General features: G+C 47.7%; 1 protein-coding gene and 1 pseudogene across 5 annotated transcripts in view; one reads left to right on the forward strand and one right to left on the reverse strand.

Annotated features, from left to right (window-relative positions):
* LOC147895333 (uncharacterized) overlaps positions 1-27,806 on the reverse strand; it is a 166,397-nt gene that overhangs the window by 69,561 nt on the left and 69,030 nt on the right. For 4 of the 5 annotated variants that reach the window (XM_087384034.1, XM_087384035.1, XM_087384031.1 and 1 more), the window contains 2 exons: positions 2,188-2,352; positions 1,843-1,920 (listed from right to left, as the gene is read on the reverse strand). In XM_087384034.1, the coding sequence (XP_087240160.1) occupies positions 1,843-1,920; positions 2,188-2,352 (243 nt within the window). The remainder of the gene's footprint in view (positions 1-1,842; positions 1,921-2,187; positions 2,353-27,806) is intronic. The other variant, XM_087384033.1, reaches the window with a different exon arrangement.
* Positions 5,934-7,787, forward strand: LOC147895334 (uncharacterized; annotated as a pseudogene).

Here is a 27,806-nt window from a genome sequence, read left to right on the forward strand (position 1 = left end):
GGAGAGGAAGAAATGGCGGGCAGAATACGAGCACCAACTTAAAAACAACAGCTCCAAGAGAATGTCAGGCAGAAGGAGCAAATGGCGAGCTGGAGCAGAGGTCAACGATGAAGAGGATGGCCAGCTCCACGTTGAGCTGGCTGCATCATGCTTGGGCTGTCAAATCATTGAGCTCCAGAACAAAATTCGCGCGTAGAAACAAATTTCGTCACTTCTTGCAAGGGCTGTAACTTTTCACAGAAAACTCATATTGCAATGATGTAAAAACGAAATTTGTAGTACTCAAGGTCCTCTACAACTTTGCTGAAGACACAAAGTCGTGATTCTGCTTCTAGATCCGGATAGAAGCGTCACATCGTCCGCAGGTCACAGAAAGATGTAGCTGAAGGAAGGAGAAGAGAGGTGGCAGATTATGGCATGAAGAAGAGAGCTCTAGATGGAATTGGAGAAGCCATTCCTCCAAGGGGAATGAGGGAGAGAGGCTTCAATGTCCTCAATCTCTTACCTCAACCTCTTGGAAGATAGTCTAGCTCTCATACCATATGAAGATGAAAGACATGGAATGGAATGAAAAGGAAAAGCAAGACTAGGAGAGCATAATGGAAATGAAATAATGCGAGAAAGAAATATACAACTAAGCAAAGTACTTACATGATCGAGAAAGGCATGAGGCTTGATGAAAATGACAATGAAAGTACAATGCCTTTATAGGATAGGCACACACTCAAGTGTCAAATGTATATGGGATAAGTCCCATAGTGTCACATGGCACTCTAGGATATAATGTAGTATAGTACTACTCTAGAACACACTAAAAGTCACTCAAATTGACTCCATTTCCTAACACTGACTCAATTAGATAAGACTCAAATCAATATGATTTTGCTCCAAAGCAAAGATCCCCTTCAAATACAAGAATGGCACTCCCCCAAGGCCTATCCAACCACAATCCATTGTATGTGGGACAACTCCTCCTATGCCACATGGCACTCTCCTCCTCAATCCCCATTTAGCCCAGCCCTGTACTGGTCTACTGGCAGATTGGCAGAATGCCCAGTCCTAAAAGGAGGGCATTTGGGCCTGTCCAATCAATTGAGCATGTAAGGACACTTAAGGGCAGATCTACACCAGGTAGAATAGCCACTCACGGTGCATAGGAGGACAGCGGGTGAGGCTCATCCTTTTAGCTAATGAAGCCTACGGAAGGCAGATGGCAGAGAGGATTTTACAGCAATAGTACAGCATACAGAGCCGGTGTTGGTGCCTTACCTCAGTGACAGTATCTTGTAGGTCTGGCGAATTTTGTACTTGGTTTCTACATCAATACATATTCTTTTTGGCTTTGCATTGAAGTGTCCCCTTTCTAGATACAAAGTGTTTTCTTTATATATGCATGCAGATGGAGTGAGTTGCATCAAGGAAAGATGTGTGATCTCGAGGAAGTCTTCCATTTCAGGGAGTTGGCTATAGCAAGCAAGCTCTCTTTGTTTATGACATGGTATCCAGACCTTGGGTAGTAGTGGATGCTTGATCTTTTATTCTTTGACCTGGCATCAGGGCCCAGTTGTCAAAAATCAGGAATTGCCATGGTTTCCAAGTCAAGCACGTAAGTCAGTTGCATGAAAATCAATACAATTTTACATTTTCTTTTTCAAGTTTATAACTTTCCACTCCAAATCATAAGTTTAGCCAATGAAGCTCTGATGAATTTTGAGATTAATGATTCTCTTGATTCCATAAGGTTAAAGTGACTGAAGCTAGAGTCTTATTGAATAATGATACCATATCAACTGATTTTTATGACCGACATTCAAGTGACTAATCAAGTGATAAAAAGGCCACCTTGAGCTGCTCAAGCTGAACAAGTGCAGCGTCAAGATCATGTTTGTATCTCAACAATTCCTCCTTTGTCTCAATCTGCTGTTGCAAAAAATACTTTGTCAGAAAAATTCTCTGTTATAAAAAATACTCTGCTATAAAAAAGGTAAATCTACACAAGTTTGAAATAATGCCAGAGAGAAAATCAGCTAGATTGGCCTCTTAAAACCCCATCATCATCATGCTGAATGGAAATGACAATCAGCCAACTGCAAACAGTGGAGCCTTGTCAATGCCCCTCCACATTGAAGGTAATGCATTGACAAAGTAGAGATATGAAACAAGACTAACAGTTTACATCCCTTATACCTTATCCTTTTGATCATTTTGAATGGATGACTCTGCCTCCCGTCCATCAACCATTTCACATCTGCTATCACTTTTATGTAATTGTGAAGCTTCTGAACTGGAATTCCTGGGCTTTTTTGCAACCAACTCACTGTTTATCAGTTGCTTGTCTTCATTTTCTTGAATCTACAAGTCAACCAAAAGCTTCATCATGTGAATAATACTATTTTTAGTAACATACAACTAGAAACCTCTCTTTCTCTCTCTTTCTCTCTCTCTAGTCACATGCACTAGTCCTTTCACCTTCAAAGACATTGAAGTTCGACTAAAGAAGATGGCCAATGGCAAAGCATCAGATCACATGAAGATACATGTGGAATTTGTGAAATGGACAGGAGACCGAGCAAGAACATGGCTCTCACACATCCTAACACATGCTCTACACCATGGTTTCCCTCAGGAATGGCAAGAAAATTGGGTCCAGCCTTTACACAAAGGTGGAGACAAAAATTCAGTCACAAATTACAGAACTATAATGGTCAGCTCTACATTGGCCAAGCTCTTCAGTACAGTCCTTGAAATGAAAATCAGCTCATGGGCAGAAGAGGCACAGAAAAGAGCCACCGGACAGGCAGGCTTTCGCAAGGAGCACAGGACAGCCGACCACCTTATTACCTTTAGGGTCCTCATGGATGAATGCAGACTGAGAGGACGCACTCTATTTTGTTGTTTTGTGGATTTCAAGAAAGCATTTGACACAGTTCCAAGAGGAGGATTATGGAAGAGAATGCAAGAAATAGGAGTCCCTTTGGCCTTAAGGGTAGGCATCTCTCGCATCTATGAAAAGGTATTATGCCGACTCAAACAAACACAAGGTATGTCTGATGTATTTGAGAGCAATATGGGAGTGAAGCAAGGCTGCCCTCTATCGCCTACCTTGTTCGGAATATGCATTGAGCAACTGGAGGAACTCATCAATGAATTTGCAGTAGAGAAAGGGTTGCAAGGACCGCAATTGGGGCTCTCGACAGTGCTATTGTTGTTATACGCAGATGATGTCGTTCTTTTTGCATACGATCCGGAATCTATGCACAAACTTTTACAAGTGCTTAAGAATTTTTGTAGGGAAAGCGGGCTGCAAGTAAATGTCGGAAAAACAAAGATGATGGCAGTCTGTACCAATCAGCCAGAACATCCCCCTGAGATCACCTTTGATGGACAGATCATTGAGTATGTCAACACCTTCAAATACTTAGGGGTTGATATCCCGGCAGATCACAGATGGTGGCAATGTATACATAGAAGGATGGACACTGGTTGGGGGAAGTACTACCAGCTTGAGAATGATTGCAGGCACACCGACACTAGGAACTGGAAAATTCGAAATATACTGTTTGATGCATATGTAGTGCAGACAGTATTATATGGAGTGGAAGTATGGGGAGGCAGCATTTCAGCCTCTACATGGAATGATATTAAGAAAATGCAAAAAGCTTTCCTAAGGAGACACCTTGGTGTCAAACCCACTACTCCATACTCAATACTTCTGTTGGAAATGGGAAGGAGACCGATTGAATTTCATGCATTGATCAGAGTTATGCAATACCTAATAGAGGTGCAGCAAATGCAACCTGATAGGCTGCCTCATAAAGCATGGAATGCCAGCACAAAGCTTCAAAAGAACTACAAAAGGTCATCCGCACAGAATGGGCAACCGACATAAGAAAATGGTTCAGCAGATGGAAAGTGGAAGCATATTTGATCATGCCGCCTGAAAAGGTCAACATGCAATTTTCTAGAAAGATAGTAGAAACAACATCAAATAGTGCTGTAAATGAGATAAACTTGACAATGCAGGCTCCCTTCGTGACTTGACCCTTTTGTAGATGAAGTCCTTGATGCCTCTGAAGCTACCTTGGGTGAGGAGAGTGTGGAAATGGGGCTGGAATGAGAACAGCTTAGAAAAACAGCCTGTAGGCTAGAGAGAGAAAGCCTTTATGGAGTGATAGCTATAGAGAGAGAGTGCCAATGCTGATCCCAAGGGAGGGGATGTAAGAGAGGAGCTGCTGCTGTTCCAAAGGTGCACAGAAAGGCAGATTTCTGCAAGGGGAATGGCCTGGAACAATAGAGAGAGAAATTCTGCAGTAGAGAGAGAAAGACTGCAGCAGGAGAGAGAAAGGGGCTGTGGCTGCTCCAAGCTAGGGGAAGGAGAGAGGATGCTGCTGTTGTTCCAGAAGAGCTGAGAGGGGGCAGATTTCTGGAGAGAAGGGACTGGAACTGTAGAGAGAGATTGTGCTGTTGTAGAGAAAGAAAGTGCTGTTGAGGTGAGAGAATGGCTTGGGGAGAAGCTGGCTGCACCCAAGGAGCTGAAGAGGTTCTGCTGCATTATCCAAAAGGAGGGAGAAGAAAAGTGACGAATTTTCATGTAGGGAATGAAGGGGAGAGGCCTTCTTTTATAGGCTCACCCCCCCCCCCCAGGCTTAGAGTGGAAGGTGGACACTTGTCCCAGATTTTTGGTGGGCTGCAGTCCCAAAGAGGACAGCCCACAACTTGCTCCAAATCTACCAGATTTGGGGCCAGACACTTGGCCTGCATACCCTGCCACTTGCCATGCATGCTGCCACATGTGTGGGATAGGTGGACTGACCTGCCAGCTCAGATTCCATGTGACAGTCTGCCACGTGTCACTCCCAAAAACCCTAAAATTTTAAAGTTGTCAGAATTCAATTCTGATCGCACCCACGGGTTCCTAACAGCTTGGACTATCTATTGACATACTCTAAGGTCATAATTGAGCCATACTGAGCTCATTTGTTTGTCGTCTTATCTTGTATCTCCATTACTCTTGGCATGCTGCCAGGCCCACACCCAAAGCTCAGGGAACATTCTCTTGAATGGTTCCTAGGTCAGTATGCAATCTGTGCATTTGATTGGTCCCATGTTTGGGTACTCAGGTGGGGTGTGGTTTCCAGATGTCCCTCTCAAAGAGAGGCCATCACTCTTGTGGGTCACTAATGCCCATAACCCTAAGCAAGGGGGTCCACCCTCAAATGCTAGACCTAGTCCCCATTGTCCGTAACTGAACAGTAGGAAAACATTTCATTTCTTAATAAGCATACTATTGAAAAACAAAAAGAAATAGTACCAAGCAAGTGGATACATGTTGAAGCAGGATGACAATCTTCCTACAGAGGTGAGCCCTGGTAGTGTTGGGTGAAGGACACCTTCATTGCTATAGCCATTAATCTTAGCAAGCATGTCACCCTCTGAGAGGTCAGCGACCATTTCAGAGCAGGAGGGGAGGACGAAGATAGAGCATCAGAGAGCTTTGAAGAGGAGCACAGTACTAGCGGGGGTGATAACCAGCAGGACAGTGGGGCACATCCAGTTTCTCGGAGCATGCCACGGAGGACTCACAGGATGAGGTAGATAAGGCAGAGGAGCTTGATCCCAATGCACTTTTTCAGCTACGAATGCAAAGTGTAGCAGAGCCCTCTCGCAGTTGCAACATGCTGTCACGGAGATTATGCAGCTCCTCCCCCTATGGTTGCTTCCCTTGGAAGCAAAAAATCATCTCAGAAGAAACATAAGAAGCATAAGAAGACTCCTATGCATGTTTCTTTCGGTAGACAGCCGTCAGAGATGCCCTCGATCACCCCTGTAGCGGGTAATGCCAATAACTTTCATTCAGTCAATCAAGGACAGCAAGTCCTTCCTCAGCCCATGATGCATCCAGGATATTTCGGAGGCAGATCAATTTCCAGGCAATGGTGGCACCATCTGCAGAGGCACCCGGAATGCCAGGTAGCTTTATGGGCAGCACGCAGCCTAGAATGCAGAATGCCCCCTGCAAATGCCAATATGATGTACTCAAACATGGGATGCAGCTTGGAATGCAGACAGGAATGCCTGGGACAGTGGGCAATACTTGGAAGATGCCACAGATGCAGGGAGTGGGACCTGGAATGCCAAACCCCACCATGGGTACGGCTGGAATGGTTTAGAATGCGGGAGCAGTGATACCCCCACCATTTTTACAGCCCCCCGTTTATGACAATCTCACCCCTAAAGGCAAATTGAAAGATTACAAGGAGGGAGGGGCAACTGTCAAGTTTGAGACTTTCAATGGGATGCAGGACAAATTGAAGGCTTTGACATTCATGCAACAGTTTGATGCTGCCTACTCAGGTGGACACTTCACAGAATCCTCCAAAGTCCGAAAGGCAGCCACCTTTTTGAAGGGCAATGCGCTCCAATGGTGGACCAACCTCCTCTTGCAAGGCAGAGCACCTACCACTTGGGTCGAATTCAAGCAGGTCTTCTCAACAGCATGGCTCACTACCACTTTTGAGATGGATATCATGACCGCCTGGTACAGGTTGGATGCTGCAAACTGCAGAAATTTGGAGGACTACAATAAGAAGTTTTGGGAAGCCCTACTGCCAGTGAATTCTTACAGACATGTACCACTGTCCGAGCAAATTGAAAGATATTACTGCGGGTTGCCAAAGGAGATTCGGGACTACTGCACGAAGACAAGGGTTTCCAATATGTCTCAGTTGGTTGAGAATGCCACTACAGCTTATGCACTAATGCAAGGGAAAGTTTCTAGGTTCAAAGGAAGCTCACAGAAGACATCAAGGTCAAAGGGAAGCAAGACGGAATCCCCTAAGAAGTTCAGAAAGTTTTCGCAGCCCATGAAGGCAAAGTTTGTTGGAGGACAAAGGCGAGTACCAACCCGCATGCCTGATGAGGAAAAGCAAATTCTTTATGATGCCAACAAGTGTTATATTTGCAAGGAGGAAGGCCACAGGGCTTTTGAATGCCCACATAAGAAGTGGAAGTTCCCTCCTCCTGAGCAGAGTGAGCACAAGGAGGAAAAGAGGACTGATCAGAAGAATGAAAAGCCCAAGCCCACTGCTGGTCTTTTGCCAAACTTGATTGGGGCTGTTCAGAATACAGATGCTACAGAGTTATGCCGGGCATGGGGCAAGAAAAGAGACCAGACAGCTCTGATGTTTTTCGATCCGAGAGCCAAGGCCAATTTCATCTCTCCAGAGCTGGCTGGAAAGTTAGGAATAAGGGCAGAAGAGATGGGTCTGTTGTGTGATGCAGATTTGGCTTGTCCGATCAACCAGTCAGTTACTCCGGTGATAGGCAAGCTGCGGATGCATATTGAGAGCTACGTGGACATAGAAGAGTTCTATATTATGCCGTTGAATGGTTGTGATGTGTCACTGGGGATACCTTGACACTTTCGTGTTGGGGCTGTTTTGGATACAAAGAATAAAACAATCACAATAACTCACCGTGGCAAGACCCACATTTTGGATGCTAAATTGAAGGGAGAATCCATCCATGTTGTATCTGCTTCTGCCATTGGCAACGTAATGAAAAAGCATCTTTCAGCGTACTTAGTGTTTGCATCTGAAAAGAAGTCAATAGAAGAAGAGTCTCATTTTTCTAAGCTGGAAAAACAGCAGACAGATTTTCTTTTTCAGTTTAGGGACTATTTTTCTGACTCACTTCCACAGGAATTGCCCCCTAAAAGGCCAGAAGACCACACGATAGATATAATCCCCGGTAGCAGTCCAATGCACTTGCCACCTTCAACAGAATGATGGACGGGATTTTTAGAGAGCACTGAGCCTTTGTTGACACTTTCTTCGATGACATCATCGTGTTCTCCCAAGATGAGGCTGAACATAGGAAGCACCTGGCAATTGTTCTCGAGGAGCTACGGAAGCATAAGCTACTTGTCAATGCCAAGAAAAGTGAATTCTTCATGCATGAGATCTATTTTCTCGGGCACATTGTTTCCAAGGATGGAGTTAGGATGGACCCTGCCAAGGTAAAGGCCATCAGGAATTGGCCACACTTGAAGAACATCCATGAAGTACGCAGCTTTCTGAGCTTGTGCTCGTACTACAAGAGGTTCATTCGGTATTTTCCAGAGATTGCATCTCCTTTACATGCCTTACAGAAGAAAGGGGTCACTTTCAGATGGGGTCCCAAAGAAATTGCAACTTTTAACCTCCTGAAGGAGCGACTCTGCTCAGATCCTGTGATTATTTTGCCACATGTTCGCAAACCCTTCGCTGTCCAAGCAGATGCATGTGGGAACAACATAGGAGGGGTACTTATGCAAGATGGAAGAGGCGTGGCATACGAGAGTAGAGTGCTCCAGGATGCTGAAATGAAATTTGGCATGTATGAGAAAGAGATGTTGGCTGTCATACATGCTCTTTCGACCTGGAAGCATTATCTTTTGGGTGCTGATTTTCATGTTCAGACCGATCATCAATCACTGCGGTACTTTCTCACTCAGAGAAAGTTGGTCTGAGAAGCATACGAGTGTTGGGGTAAAGGCATTATGGCCACCCCAGTACAGTTAGTACACTTAAGTACAGTTAGTACTTTTATTGCTAAGTACACTAAGTACGGTGTACTTAGTGTTGTAACCTTATCCATTGATATAAAAGGTTGACTGTGTGCTTGGGGAGGTACACACATACTTCATTATCCCCACACTCTCGTGTCTACTGTGTGTGTCGGTGTGCTCTCTCTTTCTCTCTCACTCCCACGTCTCAACTGGTATCAGAGCACATCTCCCTCCCACTCGTCCTCTCAGCTGCAGCACGTTTTCTGTTTGCAACACTTGCCCAAACGTGGGTCTCAGCATTCGTCTAGCAGCAGCAGCGATTTGAGGACTAGCAGCAGCAGCATTGTGTTGTGGAGCTCGCCAGCAACAGCGTCTTCAAGCAGCAGCAGCAGCAGCCTAAGCTGCTGCATTTCGCCGCCAGCAGCAGCGAGCTGCTGCTTCAGCAGGGCCGGCAACAGCCAGCGAAGCCAACCAGCGCCAGCAACGCCACCAGCGTCGCCCACAGGCGGCGCCAACAAACGCCGCCAGCGTCGCCCAACCAAGTGACGCTAGCTAGCAGCGCCGCCAGGTCGCCAACCAGGCGATGCCTGTAGTAGCCCGCCATCAGCTCACCACGCAGGCGAGCAACCCGCCAGCAGCCCGCCAGGTCTACGAGCTCCCGCCAGGAGCTCGCCAACTGCTCCGGCAACGATACAGGCACAGGTGCCCGTTGGGGGGTACCAGATCTGGTTTCAGTTGCTATTGCAGCGAAATCAGTCGCCCCCCCTCCCTCAGATTTCTTACGGTACGCTCCGTCTTCCTATAGCACTCGTGTACTTGCAGGTACAGGTGCAGTCTTCGAGCTCATTGTGAGCATTAATGGTCAAATGCAAGTACAGTAAGCAGATATACAGTCTATGCCTACTGTGTGAGGAAATCCTCAACATTGGATTGCAGAATCAAGGGGCTTTTGTAGCCAGTGCCAAGTATTGGCTTGTATACGCACGCATTGCGTTTATCCTCCTGTTTGGAGTTGATTCTTGCAGGATTCGTATGCATTTGTTGACCTACGGGACAGTGGAAGATGCATTGAGCACTACATTGTAGACTTGAGCACTGAATGTGCCAGTCAAATTGGGGGTTTTGCAATTGGATGCATATCAGTGCTGGGAGAAGCAATTAAATGCCTTACAGTGGTCAGAGAAGCGGTAAATGCACTCAAATTCTGAGAGTTTTGCCTCCAGTCAAGGGGCTTTTGCCTAAATCCTACTCTAAACTGTGTTATACAGTTTTAGTGGTATCTGGAAGCTTGAAGTTGACAGGTTTGAACAGTCAAACAGTCATTTACTGATTCTGTACTTTCTGGTACAGTCAGGTACTGTTCTGTGTCAACTGTGGGGCTGATTACAGTCACTGTACAGAAGTACAGAGTGCAAAATACACTGCTGTTTTTCACTGTAATTGCAGGGCAGATGCTGTTTTAATATCACAGTACTGCTGATTGTACAACAATGCATTTAATGATGCAAACAGAGTTGCTGTTCGGAAACTGCAGCAAGCAGTAAACAGTTATAATTCTCTGTTTAAGTGGGAGAAACAGTTGCAGGTGCAGTTCCTGTTGTTCTGCTGCAGGAATTAAATTTTTTGAGCACAGTTCAAGTGCCTGTGTGCACTTGGTTTGCAGGGAGTCAGGCACCCAAGTGTGGGTTATATTTCTTGCTGATTGTAATGGCTTCATCCTCGGAGTCCTCTCTTCTTAATATTAAGAAGTTGCAGGGTGCTGCTAACTACCCCATGTGGAAAAAGATGGTCCTGAATGTGCAAATCCTCAGGCAGTTTCATGCTCCTATTGTACACAAAGGTGTGAAGCCCACTGGCAAATCTGATGATGCTTGGGCACTGGCCGATCTATCGGCAAAGTCCATAATTGAATTGTCACTCCATGAGAGTGTTGTTTGGAATGTGGACGGTGAAACTACAGCCTGGGGGGTGTGGAAAAAGCTACAGGACACATATGAGCAGCAAAGTGCAGCCACAAAGATATATTGGTTGCGCAAGTTCTTCAATCTGAAGATGAAGGAAGGGACCTCCATGGATGCACATCTCAATGAGTTTAATTCAATTGTTACTCAGCTTGCGAATCAGAAGTACGTGGTGGATGAGGAAACCAAGGGTATGGCACTCTTGATCTCTCTTCCTGAGAGTTGGGATACGTTCACCACAGCTGTGACAAATGCAAACACTTTCATAAGTTTTGCAGATATCACAGGGCTGATTTTGCAAGAAGAGCAGAAGTTGAAAGCTCAAGATGCAGTAAAGCCTAACAATGCCTTGAATGCAAGGGGGAGAAGTCAGCAAAGAGGCAAATCCCAGGAAAGGGGAAAAGGGAGGAGCAAGTCCCGCTCCAACAAAGATGTTGAGTGCTACTACTGTGGCAAAAAGGGACATACCAAAAAGCAGTGCTTTAAACTGAAAAATGATAAGAGAGACAAGGCCAAGGACACTGATGCGTCAGATGCAAAGGTAATTGTACCAGTAAGCAAGGGCAAGAGCAGTGTGAAGATTGAAGAGCTTCATTCTACACACGGTTATGACAGTGAGGGAGAGGTTCTATTTCTCTCTACTTTGGATGCTCATGCTCTCCATGCAGGCGGTTTTGCAGGCATGCACTCTTGGATCATTGACTCAGGTGCCTCATTCCATGTTACACCTTACAGAGAGTTGTTTGTCAGGTATGCAGGAGGCAGTAATGGAGTCGTGTTTCTAGATAATAATCATGCATGCAGTATTGTCGGTGTTGGAGATGCCAGGCTTGTATTTGCTGATGGTACTCAGCTTATGCTTCACAATGTCAGGCATGTACCCGAAGTCAAGAAAATTTTGATTTCTACTGGCATGTTGGATGACAAAGGTTTTGTGACCAGCTTTGGTCATGGTTTCTGGAAGGTCACCAAAGGTGCCCTGGTTGTTGCCAAAGGTCCTAAGGTTGACACGATGTATACCCTTCATGCTAAAGTATGTAATCATACTGATATTCATGCCACCGAGCTGCCGAATATTTCTATGTGGCATAGCCGGTTGGGACATATGAGCATAAGTGGAATGGAGCAATTGGCTCGCCTTGGCTACTCACCGTCTCTAAAATTTTCTGATTTAAAGTTTTGTGAGCACTGTATATATGGTAGACAATTACAGTGTCCTCATAAGAGGAGATTAGGACATAAAGATGCTCAACTTGAGCTTGTGCATACAAATGTGTGTGAGATGCCTAGTCCTTCACTTGGAGGTGCACGGTACTTTGTCACATTTATAGATGATTCCACACGGAAGGTGTGGGTGTATCCTCTTCGATTGAAGAGTGATGTCTTTCCAGTGTTCCAGAAATGGCTTGCTTTGGTTGAGAACCAAACAGGCAGAACACTGAAGGCTTTGCGGTCAGATAACGGTGGGGAGTATATATCTTACAGTCCACCGCAGAATGGCACTGCAGAGCGTATGAACAGAACCATACAGGAAAAGGTCCGCTCTATGATGTCACATGCTGCTTTATCTTATGGATTTTGGGCTGAGGCTGTAAAAACAGCAGTACACCTCATCAATAGGTCACCAAATAAGAGACTAGATGGCAGAGTGCCAGAGGAGCTTTGGACAGGAAAACCTCCTTCCTATAAGCACTTGAGGGTCTTTGGCTGCACTGCGTACGTGCACATACGCAGAGAAGATCGCAGCAAGCTTGATCCTAAGTCTTTGAAATGCATTTTTCTTGGATATGGTGACAGTGGTGAGATGGGTTACCGCCTATGGGATCCTGTGAATAAGAAGCTTATATGCAGCAATGATGTCTTATTTGATGAGTCATGTATGTTTAAGGCAGTAGATAAGCCTTCTGATGCTTCAGAGGTTGACATTGATGACTCGGGACATCCTGTACAATTCAGGCAGGCTGCAAATCAGCCACAACAGCAGCGTAATCAGCCAATGCATGATGCTGCAGCAGGTCCAAATGGACAGCCCGCAGTGGCGGAAGATGTCCTACAGGATATACCACCTTTGGAAGATCTCCCAGGCATAATTCTGCAGCCTGATCTACTGGAACAGCCACCTGTTTTAGGTGAACAGCAGGCTGGACAGCAAGACCAATGGGTCCGAAGGTCCACTCGACAAACGAGGCAGCCAGACAGATTTGTTCCAGGGGCAGATTTTATTATGCTTAGAGTCTGTGGAGAACCTTCCTGTTACAAGGAAGCCGTGCAAATGCATGATAAAAGGCTATGGGAACTAGCCATGAAGTCCGAAATAGAAAGTCTCCATAAAAATGGTACTTGGGAATTGGTGCAGTTGCCTAAAGGCATGAAAGTACTTCCATGCAAGTGGGTGTATAGATGGAAAGTCACACTTGGAGCTAAGCCAAGGTATAAAGCCAGGTTGGTTGCCAAGGGCTTTAAGTAGGAGTATGGTGTCGACTTTGATGAGATCTTTTCTCCAGTGGTTAAGATGACCACACTCAGGACTGTACTTGCTTTGGTTGCATGTGAGGATTTGGAATTATGCCAAATGGATGTGAAGACAGCTTTTCTTCACGGTGATCTTCATGAGGAGATCTACATGCAGCAGCTAGAGGGATTTGCAGTCAAGGGCAAGGAGTCACTTGTATGCAAGCTTAAGAAGAGCCTTTATGGGCTGAAACAGGCACCAAGGGAATGGTATAAGAAATTTGATACCTTCATGAAGTCCCAAGGTTTCAGGAGAAGTGATGTCGATCACTGCTTATATACCAAAAGGGCTGCAAATGGCAGCTTAATCATTCTCATTTTATATGTGGATGACATGCTTATTGCTGGTAAGGCTCGTAAGGAGCTTGATGACCTTAAGAAGAGATTGCATGAGGCCTTTGATATGAAGGACCTTGGTGATGCAAATCACATACTGGGCATGCGGATACGGAGAGACAGGGGACAGCGTTTGTTGTATTTGTCTCAGACCGAGTATATTGGCAAAGTATTGCAAAGGTTTCATATGGAGGGGGGGAAGATCCTTAGTTCTCCATTGCCTCCATATGTGAAACTCAGTGCAATGGATAGCCCACAGTCAGCCCACAGTCAGATGCTGATAGGGCTGAAATGGCCAAGATCCCGTATGCTTCAGCTTGTGGCAGTCTCATGTATGCCATGGTTGCTACCAGACCTGATATTGCGTTTGCAGTGGGAGTGGTTAGCAGGTATATGGCAAATCCAAGCAAGAAGCATTGGGATGCAGTGAAAGGTATCATGAGATACCTGAAGGGCACACAGGAGTTGTGCATATGCTTTGGCAAGCAGGATGCAAAGGTGCATGGTTATGTGGATTCAGATTATGCTGGTCATCCAGATAACCGGAAGTCTACTACCGGTTATATTTATACATTCACTGGAGGTGCAGTGTCATGGGTATCAAGGATGCAACAGTGCATAGCCTTGTCTACCACGGAAGCTGAATATATTGCAGCCACAGAGGCATGCAAGGAGGCCTTATGGCTATCTCGGCTAGTGGGAGACTTGGGCATTACAGGTGATATTCCATTGTTGCATTGTGACAGTCAGAGTGCTATTCAGTTGACACACAATCCTGTCTTTCATGCAAAGACGAAGCACACTGATGTGAAGTTTCACTTCATCAGAGAGGTGATAGATGATAAGCTGATTCAGCTTGTCAAGATTCACACGGATGACAATCCAGCAGATTTGTTGACAAAAGGCTTGCCTGCAGAGCGGTTTGCACACTGCCGACAGTTGATGGGTATAGGTTGAGCCTCATTTGGCCATGTACTCCATTGTGTATATGCTGTATTTTTTCTCATTTATTTTTACTTGAGGGCATATTGCCTTTAAGTGGGAGGTTGTTGGGGTAAAGGCATAATGGCCACCCCAGTACAGTTAGTACACTTAAGTACAGTTAGTACTTTTATTGCTAAGTACACTAAGTACGGTGTACTTAGTGTTGTAACCTTATCCATTGATATAAAAGGTTGACTGTGTGCTTGGGGAGGTACACACATACTTCATTATCCCCACACTCTCGTGTCTACTGTGTGTGTCGGTGTGCTCTCTCTTTCTCTCTCACTCCCACGTCTCAATGAGGTGGGCAAATTTTCTTTCTATGTTTCATTTTCAGATTGTGCATGTGCCTGGGAAGAAGAATGTTGTTGCAGATGCACTCTCACGCAAGCCCACTCCAGATGCAGTGTCTATTAAGCCACAAGTTTCAGCAGTGACCATTGCATATCATGATGAGCTTGATGCCATGAAGGATCAATATGCCAATGATGCTCATTTTTCACAGATTTATGATTAGTTGATTGATGGACAGAGGCATGAGCACTATACTCTCAAAGACGGATTTCTAATGATGCATGGCAGATTGTGTGTGACGAAACAGTTGAGGCAAGTGTTGACAGAGAGTCATGCTCCACCCTATGCAGGACACAAAGGCATTGATGCCACCATCAAAGCTGTGGAGCACTATTTCTTTTGGCCATCATTGAGGAAAGATGTCGAGGCATATGTCAGGACATGCATCACCTACCAAAAGGTATATATGACAAGCAAAAGCCAGCTGGACTGCTGCAGCCTCTACCTATTCCGGACCGACCTTGGCAGAGCATTGCCATGGATTTTATCTTTGATCTTCCTCATACACCATCTGGACATGATGGGATATGGACCATTATTTGCAGATTCAACAAGCAGGCCCACTTCATTCCCGTCAGAAAGAAAATTACAGCAGACCAGATGGCGAGACTCTTTATGTCTCATGTGTTTAAACATCACGGGATGCCTCAATCAATTGTCAGTGATAGAGACCCGCGGATGAAAAGTCTTTTCTGGAGAGGTATCTTTGAGAATATGGGTACCACGCTGAATTTCTCACCCTCTTTCCATCCTGAATCTGATGGGCAGTCCGAAGTCGCCAATTCCAACGCCCTTGATCTTCTCAAATGCTATGTTTCGGATCAACAAACGAAATGGGAGCAATTTTTGCCACTTGTTGAGTTCGCGCATAACAACACTGCATAACAACACTGTACACTCATCCACGGGGAAAGCCCCCTTTGAAATTGTGGCAGGAGAACGGAAGGTACCTCCCATTTTGCATACGAAAGAGAAGAGTTTTAAAGCAAATAGATTTGTGGAAAGTTTGGATGTTGCTTACCAGAAGGTCAAAACAGCCCTCCAGAAAAGCCAACAAGAAGCACACACGGGAAGCCGATAAGCATCGCCGTGAGTTACTCTTGAAAGAGGGCGATTGGGTGCTGCTGTGTTTTCAAAAAGCACGACTCAGGAAGATGAAGGGCAAGACGAAAGTGTACTGAAGATGCGGTATTATGGTCCTTTTCAGGTTTTTGAACGCATAAATGATGTAGCTTACACGCTGAAGCTACGTGCCACTTGGACCATACACAATGCCTTTCATAAGGTGATGTGCCTGCTGACCTCCTGCATGAGGATCAGCCCGAGGTAGAAGAGTTGGATGAAATCTTGGTTCCGGAATAGATTTTGGCACATATGGAAAGAAAAGTGAAAGGTAGAGACTGTAAAACGCCGTCAGAGTCAATAAGCTGCCTGACACTCTCTCTACTATGTCTGGGACCAAGTGTGGAGAAAAAGTGTTTATTGACTCTCCCTCCCATTTGTATCCAAAAGGACTCCCGTGCATGGAAGGCATACTCTGCTCTTTGATCAAGCAATGTCTGCAAGTGAACCCTTGCCGTAGCACGGCGCTCCTGTACCCAAGCATCTGATGGTCGTTTCTGCTCCTCCCTCTGCAAGGCTGCCAACTGCCGGCCGATACCAATCTCCCGCCTGAGTACCTCACCTCGCCGAGCACTAGCAAGGGAGTGATAAAAGTCGCTCATATTGGCAAGTGTTGTGGCCACATGTGAAGGACCAGCCACCCCCCCTGCATGTGAGAAACCCAGATCTCCAAGACTGCCTCTGTGAGAGTCTCATCCGTGTATAAGGCATCAAGGATCCTAATACTGTGAGACCTTCCTCTCAAATGGGGCTCTGAGATGGACAAAACTACCGGAAAATGGTCGGAAGTGGAAACATCAGGTGCAATGCAAACTGTCCCCCCTCTATCAAGAGCCCAGTCATCCACATAGAATCTGTCAATCCGGGATGCATAGGCATCTGCACCCTATGGTTCGACCATGAAAACAAAAGTGACTGAGACTGAACATGAAATGCATCATCTGACTAAACATCTCTGCCACTGAATCTGAACAAGAAGGCATCCCAAGCTGCTCTCTCGAGGGAATGAATACCACCTTCTCTGTCCCCTTGCTTATCAGAAGATGCCTCAACCATGTTGAAGTCACCTCTAATAATCCACAAATCTGCAATGTCAGCCCACAACAGCAACTCTTTCCAAGACAGAACACGGTCCCCTCTGTTGTCGGGAGCATAGAGGTTGAGGAAACCAACCTTACGTCCGTCAATCAGAAGTAAAACCCACTGGGCTCTGGAGGGGGTTATGGTACCGTGTCCAATGATCAAAGGGAGAATGGAATCTGAAACTGACATGCATGTACCTCCTCTGGTTTCCAAGGCAGGAAGCCAAAAAGTCCAGCCTGAAAGCAGCTTACCTGACTTGGAGCAATCTCTGACATCCAGTTTGTGTTCTTCAAGAAAAAGAATGTCTAGGGAACCACCTGAAACACATAGATGGAGCTAATTCCTGATCAGCTGTCTGCGACAGCGATGAGGGATGCCACCCAATCCCTGTATATTCCAACTGGCTATCCTCATCGGCGGGAGGAAGCGGGTTGGAATACCTTACCCGACCTGGTGGCGGAAAAAGAACCCTCCACTGGAGCTAACCTCCTGCCATACACACGAGGTCCAAGGGGAGGAAAGTCCACAGGTGTGAGAGAGAAAGATCTCCCAAAAGGGATGCCGATAACTGGCTCTCCGAAAGTGGAAGGTACAAAATCATCATCTGGGAGGTCAGATAGGTCCTCCAGAGCAGAAAAGGAGTTCCGCTGAGCCAGTCCTGGGGAGGGGGTACGAAGGATTCCTACCGAAGTAGGGAGAGAATGTAAGACTCCCTTCCCTCTATCCATAGAAAGAGGCACCTGTACTGAGTCTTGATCAAGAGGTGCTGCGGATGAGGTGCCAACAACCTGGGCTGTTGAGGAAGGTACAGCAATGGCAGACCACTGGGGCACTTCCCATTATATGCAGTGGTCTAGATGGGAGAGAGGCCCCGCCTACACAGTAGGCACTTGGAAGGCTTTTATCAGGCTACCTGAGGATCAGAGGCTTCAGTTCGTGAGTCACCTCAGAGGGGTAGCACGCACGATTCAGCAGATAGATGCAGCCATCCCGGTGGAATGGACGGTTGAGATGCCTATTACTTCCACCACTTGGATGGGAGCTTTTTCGAGGACAACAGTTCCTCTAGAACTGATTGCTCTTCGAGATCTCGAGAAAGATGCTCTAGTCTTTGACGTTGGGGATGGAGGTATACTCTCTAGATCCACAGATGATATTCTTCTAGAGGTTGCCTTTCAGCCTGTCAGGATTGCTGGTTTTGTGGACCATGGAGCGGGCTTGAAGTGGTACTTAGACCCCGATCCTCTGCTCTTAGCCCTGGGATCCTGGAGGTTGTGGTTATATGGAGGTGCACCTATCAGATGCTTGCAGTGGGACCCATAAAAGTGGGAGTGGATAGATCATGGGCACCAAGAGAGGGGGACTCCCTTCTTTCGTTGCAGGTTGGTAATGCCAGGAGATTTCAGCTGAGCAGTAGAGGTTGGATTCCCTCCAGAGCCCCCCATTGGGATAGATTCTTCATCACCGCAGATTTGCGTAGGAATTTATGGAGGAGGCTCTGGATATCCCTCAGAAATAGAAAGATCACTCTTTCTTTTGGCTTTCTATTCATGGAGGAATTGCAGTGAACCTATGGAGATCACGATTTAAGACTGATCCCAATTGCCCTCGCTGTCATTCTGCAAAGGAGTCAGTGCGACATTGCCTTTGGGACTACAATCAAGCGAGAATTGCTTGGAAAGGAATTGCTCGGATACTCAACATTTTTCATACTTCCCCTTTCTTCATGACTTGGGGCTCGGTCGCATGGTTAGTCCTTACTAGGCCCCAGGTGTTTTATGAGGGTGAGCCTTCTTCTTGGGCACTCTCAATCCGCCGTCACAGGTGATAGAGCCCTACTCTCTTCAGGATGTACCACATATTCCTTTCAGAGCTTCACATGTCTTAGTGGACACCTCTTGGGAGATTTTGGCTAGCATTTCCTCTTAGCACATTTAGAGAGCCAAATTCACAGAGGCCTTGGATGACACGCAGATACACCCATCACAAGTGTTCACGGGTATTTGGAGTGACACGGTTCACACTTTGATAGCGATATGGGCTAGCATGCAGGGCCCTTTACGGGCAGCCTCTTCTAGGAGGACTATATTTCTTCGCGTTTGGAGGGGTTCTCTTTTTTTCTCGGAGGTTGCTACCGGATTGAGATGGCACTATCAGCCCCAATCCTTTCGTTTTTGCTCTTGAGCTTTTCATGCATTGCATGGTGTATCCCGTATTCCCGTATGGAGCTTGCTCTAACGGTTTTCTTTAATACTTAATAGAAGTCTCTTTTTTTTTAAAAAACATTAAAAGTGAAAGGCTGAGTTTCCCGTCGCTACCTCGTGAAGTTCAAGAATTATCCTGCACTGGATGCGAGGTGGATGGAGGAGGGTGACCTGGCAGACTCACCTCAGATTTTGCAGCTCTACCTCGATGTGTTTCAGCTTGCGCCAACTATGGTACAGGCCCCTACAGGTTCAACGGAGCAGAAATCTGGAACATTGCATGGTGCTCAAGAGGAGGGTAGCACCTCCCCTTCCTTGATTCAGACTGCTCACCCGAGATGCTACTTGTTGACAGTATTTCTACCGTGAGGTCTCCATGATGGGTGTTCGCGACACTCAACACATAGGATGCATTGATGTATCGATGGACTCTCGAGCTCTCCTAGCCCATATTATCATTGCAAGTTGTATCTTACAGATAACCCTCAACACTATCATGCCAATCCACAACACAGGGGATCCCATGGATCCAAGCAACTACAGGACCATTATGATCCGGCATGTCATGTCCAAGATATATGCTGCAATGCTAGATATGGAGGTTAGTCGCTATGCAGAGATGCAAGGATTCAGAGCAAACGGATCGACAGGATTTCGGCGTGACCACAGGACCATGGATCATATCCTGACACTCACGAGTGTCATAAAGGAGGTCACAGAGACAAGAGGGTATATTGCTTCTTTGTGGATTTCCGCAAAGACTTCGACACAGTGCCTTGAGCACGCCTCTAGCAGCTACAGGAGCTGGGGTATCCGCTAGAGATAGTTTGGGCTGTTATGGCACTTTATGAGAGGGTTTCTGGTAGGGTTCGGATGAGGGGGGATGGACAGATGAGATCCTGAGCACCATTGGTGTCAAACAAGGTTGTCCACTCTCACCGACCTTGTTTGGCCTCTACAAAGAGCTTGAGTCCTCTATGAGGATACTAGGAGGTGATGGTTGCTCTCTTGCCGATTATTTGCTCCATATCCTTTTGTACGTTGATGATGTGGTGCTCTAGCCTCGTCCACTAAGGGGCTCCAGAGACACCCAGATGCACTACTATCTTTTTGCGAGTCTTGGGTAAAACCAAGGTTATGATCTTCAACACCTCCACAGCAGTTGCGCACAGAGAGTAGTTTACTTTTGACGGGGCACTATTTGAGATCGTTTCATCATGCACATATTTGGGGGCTTTGTTTTCAGGACCTATCCTCACGATGAGACCAATGATGCAGGCACACCTGAGTAGAGGTTACGCCTCCCTGGCCCAACTAGAGAGATAGTGCTTCCACTCGCACTTTCAAGACCCACGGACCAATGTTCTCCTTTTCGACTCCTTGGTCCGACCTGTGGGTTGTTGGGGACCAGCAAACCTCTCCTCGAGTGGAGAGATTACTAGTTCTTCTACTCTCACGGAAGATACGCAGCAATCGATCTATCCCTCATCAAATCATTCAGGCTGAATTCGGGGCATCCCCAATGCAATTAGATGCGGCATTCCAAACTATCACTTATCTCTACAACGTCCGTGCGTATGGCTCATGTACCATAGGGCGACACAGGCTACCGTGGTTGGCACTAGCAGCTCAGAGTGATCACGTATGTTGGTACGTGCGCACATGCAAATGGTTTGAGAGATTGGGTTTTCATATAGACAGGCTGCCACTCTTCTAGTATAGCATTGACGCTCCGTTTGCCCCGTTCTACCCCGTTCCGAGGCAACGAATTCAACCCAATCATCTAGGAGGATCTCCTACAGCTACACACATTCAGGACATGGTTGGCACAGGCAGAGCTCCCTGTAAAGCTGAGCAGAGGGTTTCATCATTCCACCAAGATACACCCAGATCCACCTACCACATTCACATGTCATCGTACCGGCTTCGAATCGAGAGCGGGCGACCCCAGTATAGTCGCATCTACACATTGTGTGAGCGACATGAGGTGGAGTCAAAGGAGCACTTTCTTTTCTGATGCCCAGTCTACTATGAGATTCGCGAACGATACCATTGCCTTTTCAGAGACAAATTGGAGGACCTCTTCAGACGACTCCTATACCCAGATCAAAGATGTCTGGCAACTTTTATTCACGAGGCAATCCGCCATAGAGACTGTCTCATCAGATCAAGGAGACAGGAGCAAGGTACCGTTCCCGGTCCATCTCAGAGTACGATAACAGATTTCTTCCAAACAAAGCAGGTTGCTATCCCCCGGCCATTGTCAATAGGAGAGAGAGAGACCCTGAGACTAAGACACGGTACACCCGACAGAGGACAGACACAGCTCACATTCACTAACATCTCCTCCATGTTCAAACCTGGGGTGCAGCCGACCGGGGTTACGATGGCGCTCGTCAAACGTTGGGTAGCAGCCAAGAGGGCACGACAGCTTACTCATCTAGATAGCAGACAGCGATCCATTACGGGCTTCTTGACTACACAACCCAATCTGCCGTTGGGTGCAGCTTGATGTTCTATATGCCTATTCTATTATACTGTATTGGATCAAACTGTGTCTCCACATGAGGAGGATGATTCCAGGATGGCTCTATATGATTTTGATGGACATGTGTTATGATATCATTGACTATGTATACACAATTTTATAGCATGGATTAGGATGCTCGCTTAGTAGCTCCACCCTTTTGCTCATTGTATCACGCTTTTCTTCAGTCTCATAGACCCATCGGTCTTAAGCAGACTACTTTAATAAACTCTCTCTCTCTCTCTCTAGGCTGCTGGTACTTCAGACTCACTAGGTGGCTCACATCTCTTGGACTAGACATGGATAGACTGCCTCCCTTCCGATACAGCATAGATGCCCCTCATCTCGAGTTGACTCGCCACGAGCTTAGCCAGGTCACGAGAGCAGACTTGCTGCAGCTTCATACGTATCGCACTTGGATTTATCCCACGCAGCTTCCGACGAAGATGGCCACATATCCTGACCACTTCCTTCGGATCTCAGAGGATGGATTTGTCATTCCACCACGCTATACAGGTATCCACATGTCCCACTCACTGAGGATTGCCCTTGGCCAGCTTAGAGTCTCTTCGCATCAGCTCGAGATAGAGGCTGGTAGGATGCGACACATGGAGGATGGACGGCGACCAGGCCGAGAGACCAGGATCTGCCCTTGTTGCACCATGGGAGAGGTGGAGTCAGAGGAGCACTTCATTTGCAGATGCCCGCTATATTATGAGCTCAGAGGTAGATTCCACTGTCTCTTCACGGATGGCTTTGGACCTGTCTCACGAGTGATGGACTACGAGGATCAGCATTGCCTAGCTCTTTATGTCAGGGAGGCCACTATGCTTCGACGAGACTACCTCAGAGACCATCAGCACAGACCGGAGCGTGATAGAGCCCAGCCTGATAGAGCTCAGGCACACGCTATACCAGAGGACAGAGACCAGGAGGAGCACGAGGAGGTCTGAGCTCACACAGGACACATGCCTCCACCTTGTGGATGTACATATGAGATGGTTTGTAGACGCCGCAGGATCTTGTTACATAGGGGACGTACTCGTCGCTTCATCTCCAGACGCGATCCAGGATGATGGCAGCTTTTCGGAGGAGACTTACTCATGGAGATCTCGCCCCACCAGCCGCTCACCTCACCTTTGCTCAGATTTGTACTCTCATAGCAGGAGGCAGAGTCGATGGACACGATTTCCAGTATTATTTTGGTTCTCAGACTCCGTGACACCTGGACTTGTATCTTTGCATTGGCATATTGTACTCATCCCCCCATTTTGCACCCAGGGGCGGTTTCCTTGCATCTAGTTTACTTTGTATTTAGGCTCAGATTTGACATTATGTACTTTCACTTGCATTGTATTGCGTAGCACTTAGATGATATTCGACGATGCCTCTTCTTTGTGGCACGTTGATTTTGTGCTATCTTGTATGCAGAGTTCTTGATGTCCCATGGGCCCATTTTGGCCTTTAGTGGACAATAATACACTTTCTTTCTTTCTTTCTTTCTTTCTTTCTCTCTCTCTCTCTCTCTCTCTCTCTCTCTCTCTCTCTCAGCCCCCCGCTAAGCCTCCCGCTCAGCCCCTCCCTCACCAGCTCAGCCCCCCGCTCAGCCTCTCCGCCTCAGCCCCCCCCCCCCTCTCACCCGCTCACCCCTCCGCTCAGGCCCCCCGCTCACCCCTCGCTCACCCCCTCGCACTCGCAGCCCCTGCTCACCACTCGCTCACCCCTTGCACCCCTCCTCTCACCCCTCCGCTGCCCCCCTGCTCACCCCTTGGAACCCCCCCCCTTCACCCCTCCGCTCAGCCCTCGCACCCCTCCTCTCACCCCTCCGTTCAGCCCCCGCAGCCCCCCCGCTCACCCCCCTCCCTCAACCCTCCCGCTCACCCCCTCGGTCAACCCCCCCGCCCACCCCCTCGCGCCCCTCCTCTCACCCCCCTCGCGCCCCTCCTCTCACCCCCCCGCTCACCCCCCCCCCTCGCACTTGCAGCCCCGACCCCCCCGGGGCCCCCCCCCCTTTTTTTTTTGTTTTTTAAATTTAAACGCAGCCCCAACCCCCCTTTTTTTTTAAAAAAAAATAAATTAAAAAAACCCCAACTTTTCTTTTTAATTTTAAAATCTCTCTTCTCTCTGTCTGTCTGTCTGTCTCTCTGTCTCTCTCTCTCTCTCTCTCTTTCTTTCTTTCTTTCTCTCTCTCTCATCGCGCATTGGCAGCGCTCGCCATCTCCCGCTTTTCAATGTTGCCAGTTTCCCGTAATTAAACATGGCCGACACCGTCGAGCATGTTACAGAAGCAGCAACAGCAGCAACATCAATGGCCGCCACGACCGATATGCTGCACTATAGTAGAAGAGGACTTGCATCTTCTTCAAAGGACAGCGCAGTGCCTGCACTTGCCGCACTCCCAGTCACAGGTACACCGGTTTCAGCTCCACTATCTCATCTTCCGCCCAGCGCAGTGCCCGCACTTGCCGCACTCCCAGTCGCAGGTACACCGGTTTCAGCTCCATTATCTCATCTTCCGCCCATAGCTACTTTGTACCCGCAGTTTTTTTCACCCCTCCCCTCTCAGGTTCCTTCTTCTCCTACCCCTTCTCCACCCTTTTTGCTCCCCCTCTCACAGCCCTCTGTCACCTCTTCCCCCCCTTTGTTGCCTATTTTACCTACTTTGCCAGAGGCTCCCTCCTCCTCATCCTCTCTACAGACTTTACCCATCCCCTCCTCTCCATCCCCGGTACCCGCTTTCTCTCCCCCTTTCCAGCCTTCTCCTTCATCCCCGCTACCCACCTTACCGGTTTCCCCCCTTTCTCCCTTTCTTTCTCCTTCCATGCCTTGTGCTGTTTGTCCTTGCCGCCACATCCTACCAGAGCTTCAGCACTTTGAGACCCACCTCCGAGCTGCCCTTCAGATGCTTCACAGGAAGGACGAGACCATTGCTCTACTTACAGCTCAAGTTGCATCTCTTGCTGATCGAGTGACACAGCAGGATCGGGAGATCTTGTCTATTAGGACAGATCTTCAGGTCTTACAGGCGACTCATAGGACTCTTGCTGGAGAGATTCATGGACACACAGAGCCAGTGCAGCAGATCGAGACTCGCGTTCAGCACATAGACACATCTCCCACTACAGCAGTAGCAGCGGTTGAGGAGCGTTTGACCTCCCTTCAGACAGAGGTCCAGAGAGCCACAGAGTGGGTGGATGTCGTCCGCCGTCAGCCATCACAGCCTCAGAGATCGACTGTATCAGCTACATTGGCCGAGTCACAGCAGAGGGCCACAAAGGCCCTCAACATTCGCATTCGTGGTATCTTGCCCTCGGCGACAGAGTCCACGATGACACAGGCTGTGACCTTTCTCTCTCAGACACTGGGAGTACAGGATCATGGCATAGTAGGATCATATAGAGTCGGGAGGGATCGTACTAAAGAGCAGCCCCTCATTATCAGATTCAGAGATGCCCAGGCACGTCTAGCTGCCCTCAGGAGGAGAGGGACACTCAGAGACCACCCACAGATTTCCATGGACGAGGATCTGACTCAGATACAGGTTGAGGAGCGCAAGGCACTCATGCCTCAGAGAGATGCAGCCCGAGCTCAGGGCAAGTGGGCAATGATCAGGGATGGCAAACTCATCATAGGCACCTTGAGGCGTGCTCCCACAGTGCTTAGAGATGACAGACCAGCAGATATAGCCCCACCTCCACCTCCTGCTATGACCGCTTGACGGGACAGGGCCCATGGGACACACCACCCGTCAGATAGTCTACGCATCGCTGTATGGAACTGCAATGGTTCTTTTACAGCACAGCCAGGCAATCTACGGGGGGCATTCTTTGGGAGAGATATCATCTTTTTCACGGAGACACACGAGAGTCCAGAGAGACCTTTGCCACGAGTGACAGGGTATACATGAAGATCTGCCTTCAGGCAGCACACTCGAACATTTGGAGTGAGAGGATCTGGAGGAGTGGCCATTTTGTACAGAGAGCATCTTGATCGGATCATCACAGTGGAGAGAGCGGATTCACATGCCCGATTCTTGTGGGTACGCATCCGCCGCAGAGCCCCTCAGCGAGATCTTTTTATTGCAGTTTGCTACTTTCCCCCGGCGCAGTCGATCTATTCTTCCACTGGACCAGGCTAGTCCATATTTGAGGATCTCTCAGCGGACATTGCAGATTTTTCACATCGCGGAGAAGTCATCCTTTTAGGAGACTTCAACGCGAGGACCTCAGACAGACAGGCCCTCACTTAGGACTTCATGGAGGATCCAGTCATACTCCCAGCATTTCACGATAATAGCCTCTGTCAAACTTCATCAGACTGCACAGTACAGCCCACAGATCAAGGACGTCAGTTACTGGAGCTCCTCACCTCGCACAGTATGGTCATTTATAACGGCTTGTCCAGGTGGCCACAGTCTTCCATGCCTACATTCTCTTCTGCTTCTGGGCGTGGTACTAGCGTGATCGACTACATCATAGGCCCCCCGACTCTAATCCCTTCCATCCATAGCCTTACTGTTAGCCCCTTCATGCCCTCTGCCGACCATGCACTCATCCACTTTACTTTGACTAATGTCTCCCATGACCCACCCCCCCCTCGTTATCATGACCGCCAACCCTATTACGAGGTTCATTTCGACCACCAGTTCGATGATGTATATAGCCAGAACCTCAGCCGCCTACTCCGTCCTCATCTATTAGATGCTCTGGTGGGAACTTGTACATACTTCACTCGTTTCTGCCGCTCACATGTCGTTCCCTGCCACATGTAATTCGTCTAGTCCCCCACCCGTTGGTCTTGTTCCTTGCAACGGTTGGTATGACGAGGAGTGTAAGGAACTCCGCAGGAAACTTCACCTTGAGACCAAGGAGAAGTCTCCCCTCCTTGCCGAAACCAAGAGAGACTACAAGTGGTTGGTTAGGCGCAAGAAACGCCAATTTCTAGCCCGGAACGAGGAGGAGCTGAGAAGCTTGCTTTTCAACTGTGACTCCAAGGAATTCTGGAGAAAATTCCTCCGCTCGAAGTCTCAGAGCCCCCTCACAGATCCACGTGTCTGGTCTGCATACACTTCAGCTCTATACGATGTTCCAGATCAGCCAGCCATCGATTTATCCCATTCCCCTAGGCCAGCTTCATCTAGTCTCTTCACACCAGAGAGTGTCCGTGCAGCAGTCCACGGATTGAAGAACGGGAGAGCTAAGGATCATGATGGATTGCAAGCGGAGTATGTAATCCATGGGATTGATGCCTTAGATTTTGTTCTTTCCCGTCTCTTCAATGAGTCTGTTTGTATAGGCCTACCACAGTCCTAGTTAGGCAATACCATAGTACCTATCCACAAGTCAGGGGACCCTATGGAGCCGTCGAATCACAGGACCATCATGATTGGCCACGTTATGGCCAAGATCTATGCGAAAGCTGTATAAATGACCATGCCGAGATGACAGGACTCAGAGCCAGAGGGCAGGCTGGATTTCGCAGGGATCATTCAACACTTGACCACATCCTCACACTCAGGGCACTGGTAGAGGAGGCGAAGTCACGAAGGCAACGGCTTTATTGTTGCTTCGTGGACTTCGGGAAGGCATTTGACACAGTTCCGCGATTCAGATTGTTTCAGAGGATTCGCCAGATGGGCTTCAGTGGAGAGATACAGTGGGCTATCATGGCTTTGTATGAGAGGGTCACTGGTCGGGTTCGGACACGTGAGGGGCTCTCAAAGGAGGTATGCAGCACGATTGGGGTGAAGCAGGGTTGCCCGCTCTCTCCTACTCTCTTTGGATTATATATTGATGAGCTAGAGATGTTTATACAGATGACAGGCGATGTGGGCTCTACTCTCTCAGGATCCTCCATTCCTATTCTCCTGTATGCGGACGATGTGGTTCTCATTTCCTCTACTGCTCAGGGCCTCCAGGCACATATTGAGGCACTCCACAGGTTTTGCCAGGACAGGGGGTTGACCGTAAACCTTGGCAAGACCAAGGTTATGGTTTTCAACACCTCTGATCGTATTTACAGCACGGATGAGTTTTGCTTCACTTATGACGGACAGCCCATTGAGCTTGTTAGAAAGTACACTTATTTAGGGGCAGTTTTCAGGGGACCGGTTTTCACCATGACATATGCAGCACGAGATAGGATTAGTAAAGGGTATGCTTCGTTGGCTCATCTTG

This window comes from Dipteris shenzhenensis, chromosome 13 (genome assembly GCF_047967505.1).
Source record: "Dipteris shenzhenensis isolate YYH24624 ecotype China chromosome 13, Dip_SZ_1.0, whole genome shotgun sequence".
Lineage (NCBI taxonomy): Eukaryota > Viridiplantae > Streptophyta > Polypodiopsida > Gleicheniales > Dipteridaceae > Dipteris > Dipteris shenzhenensis.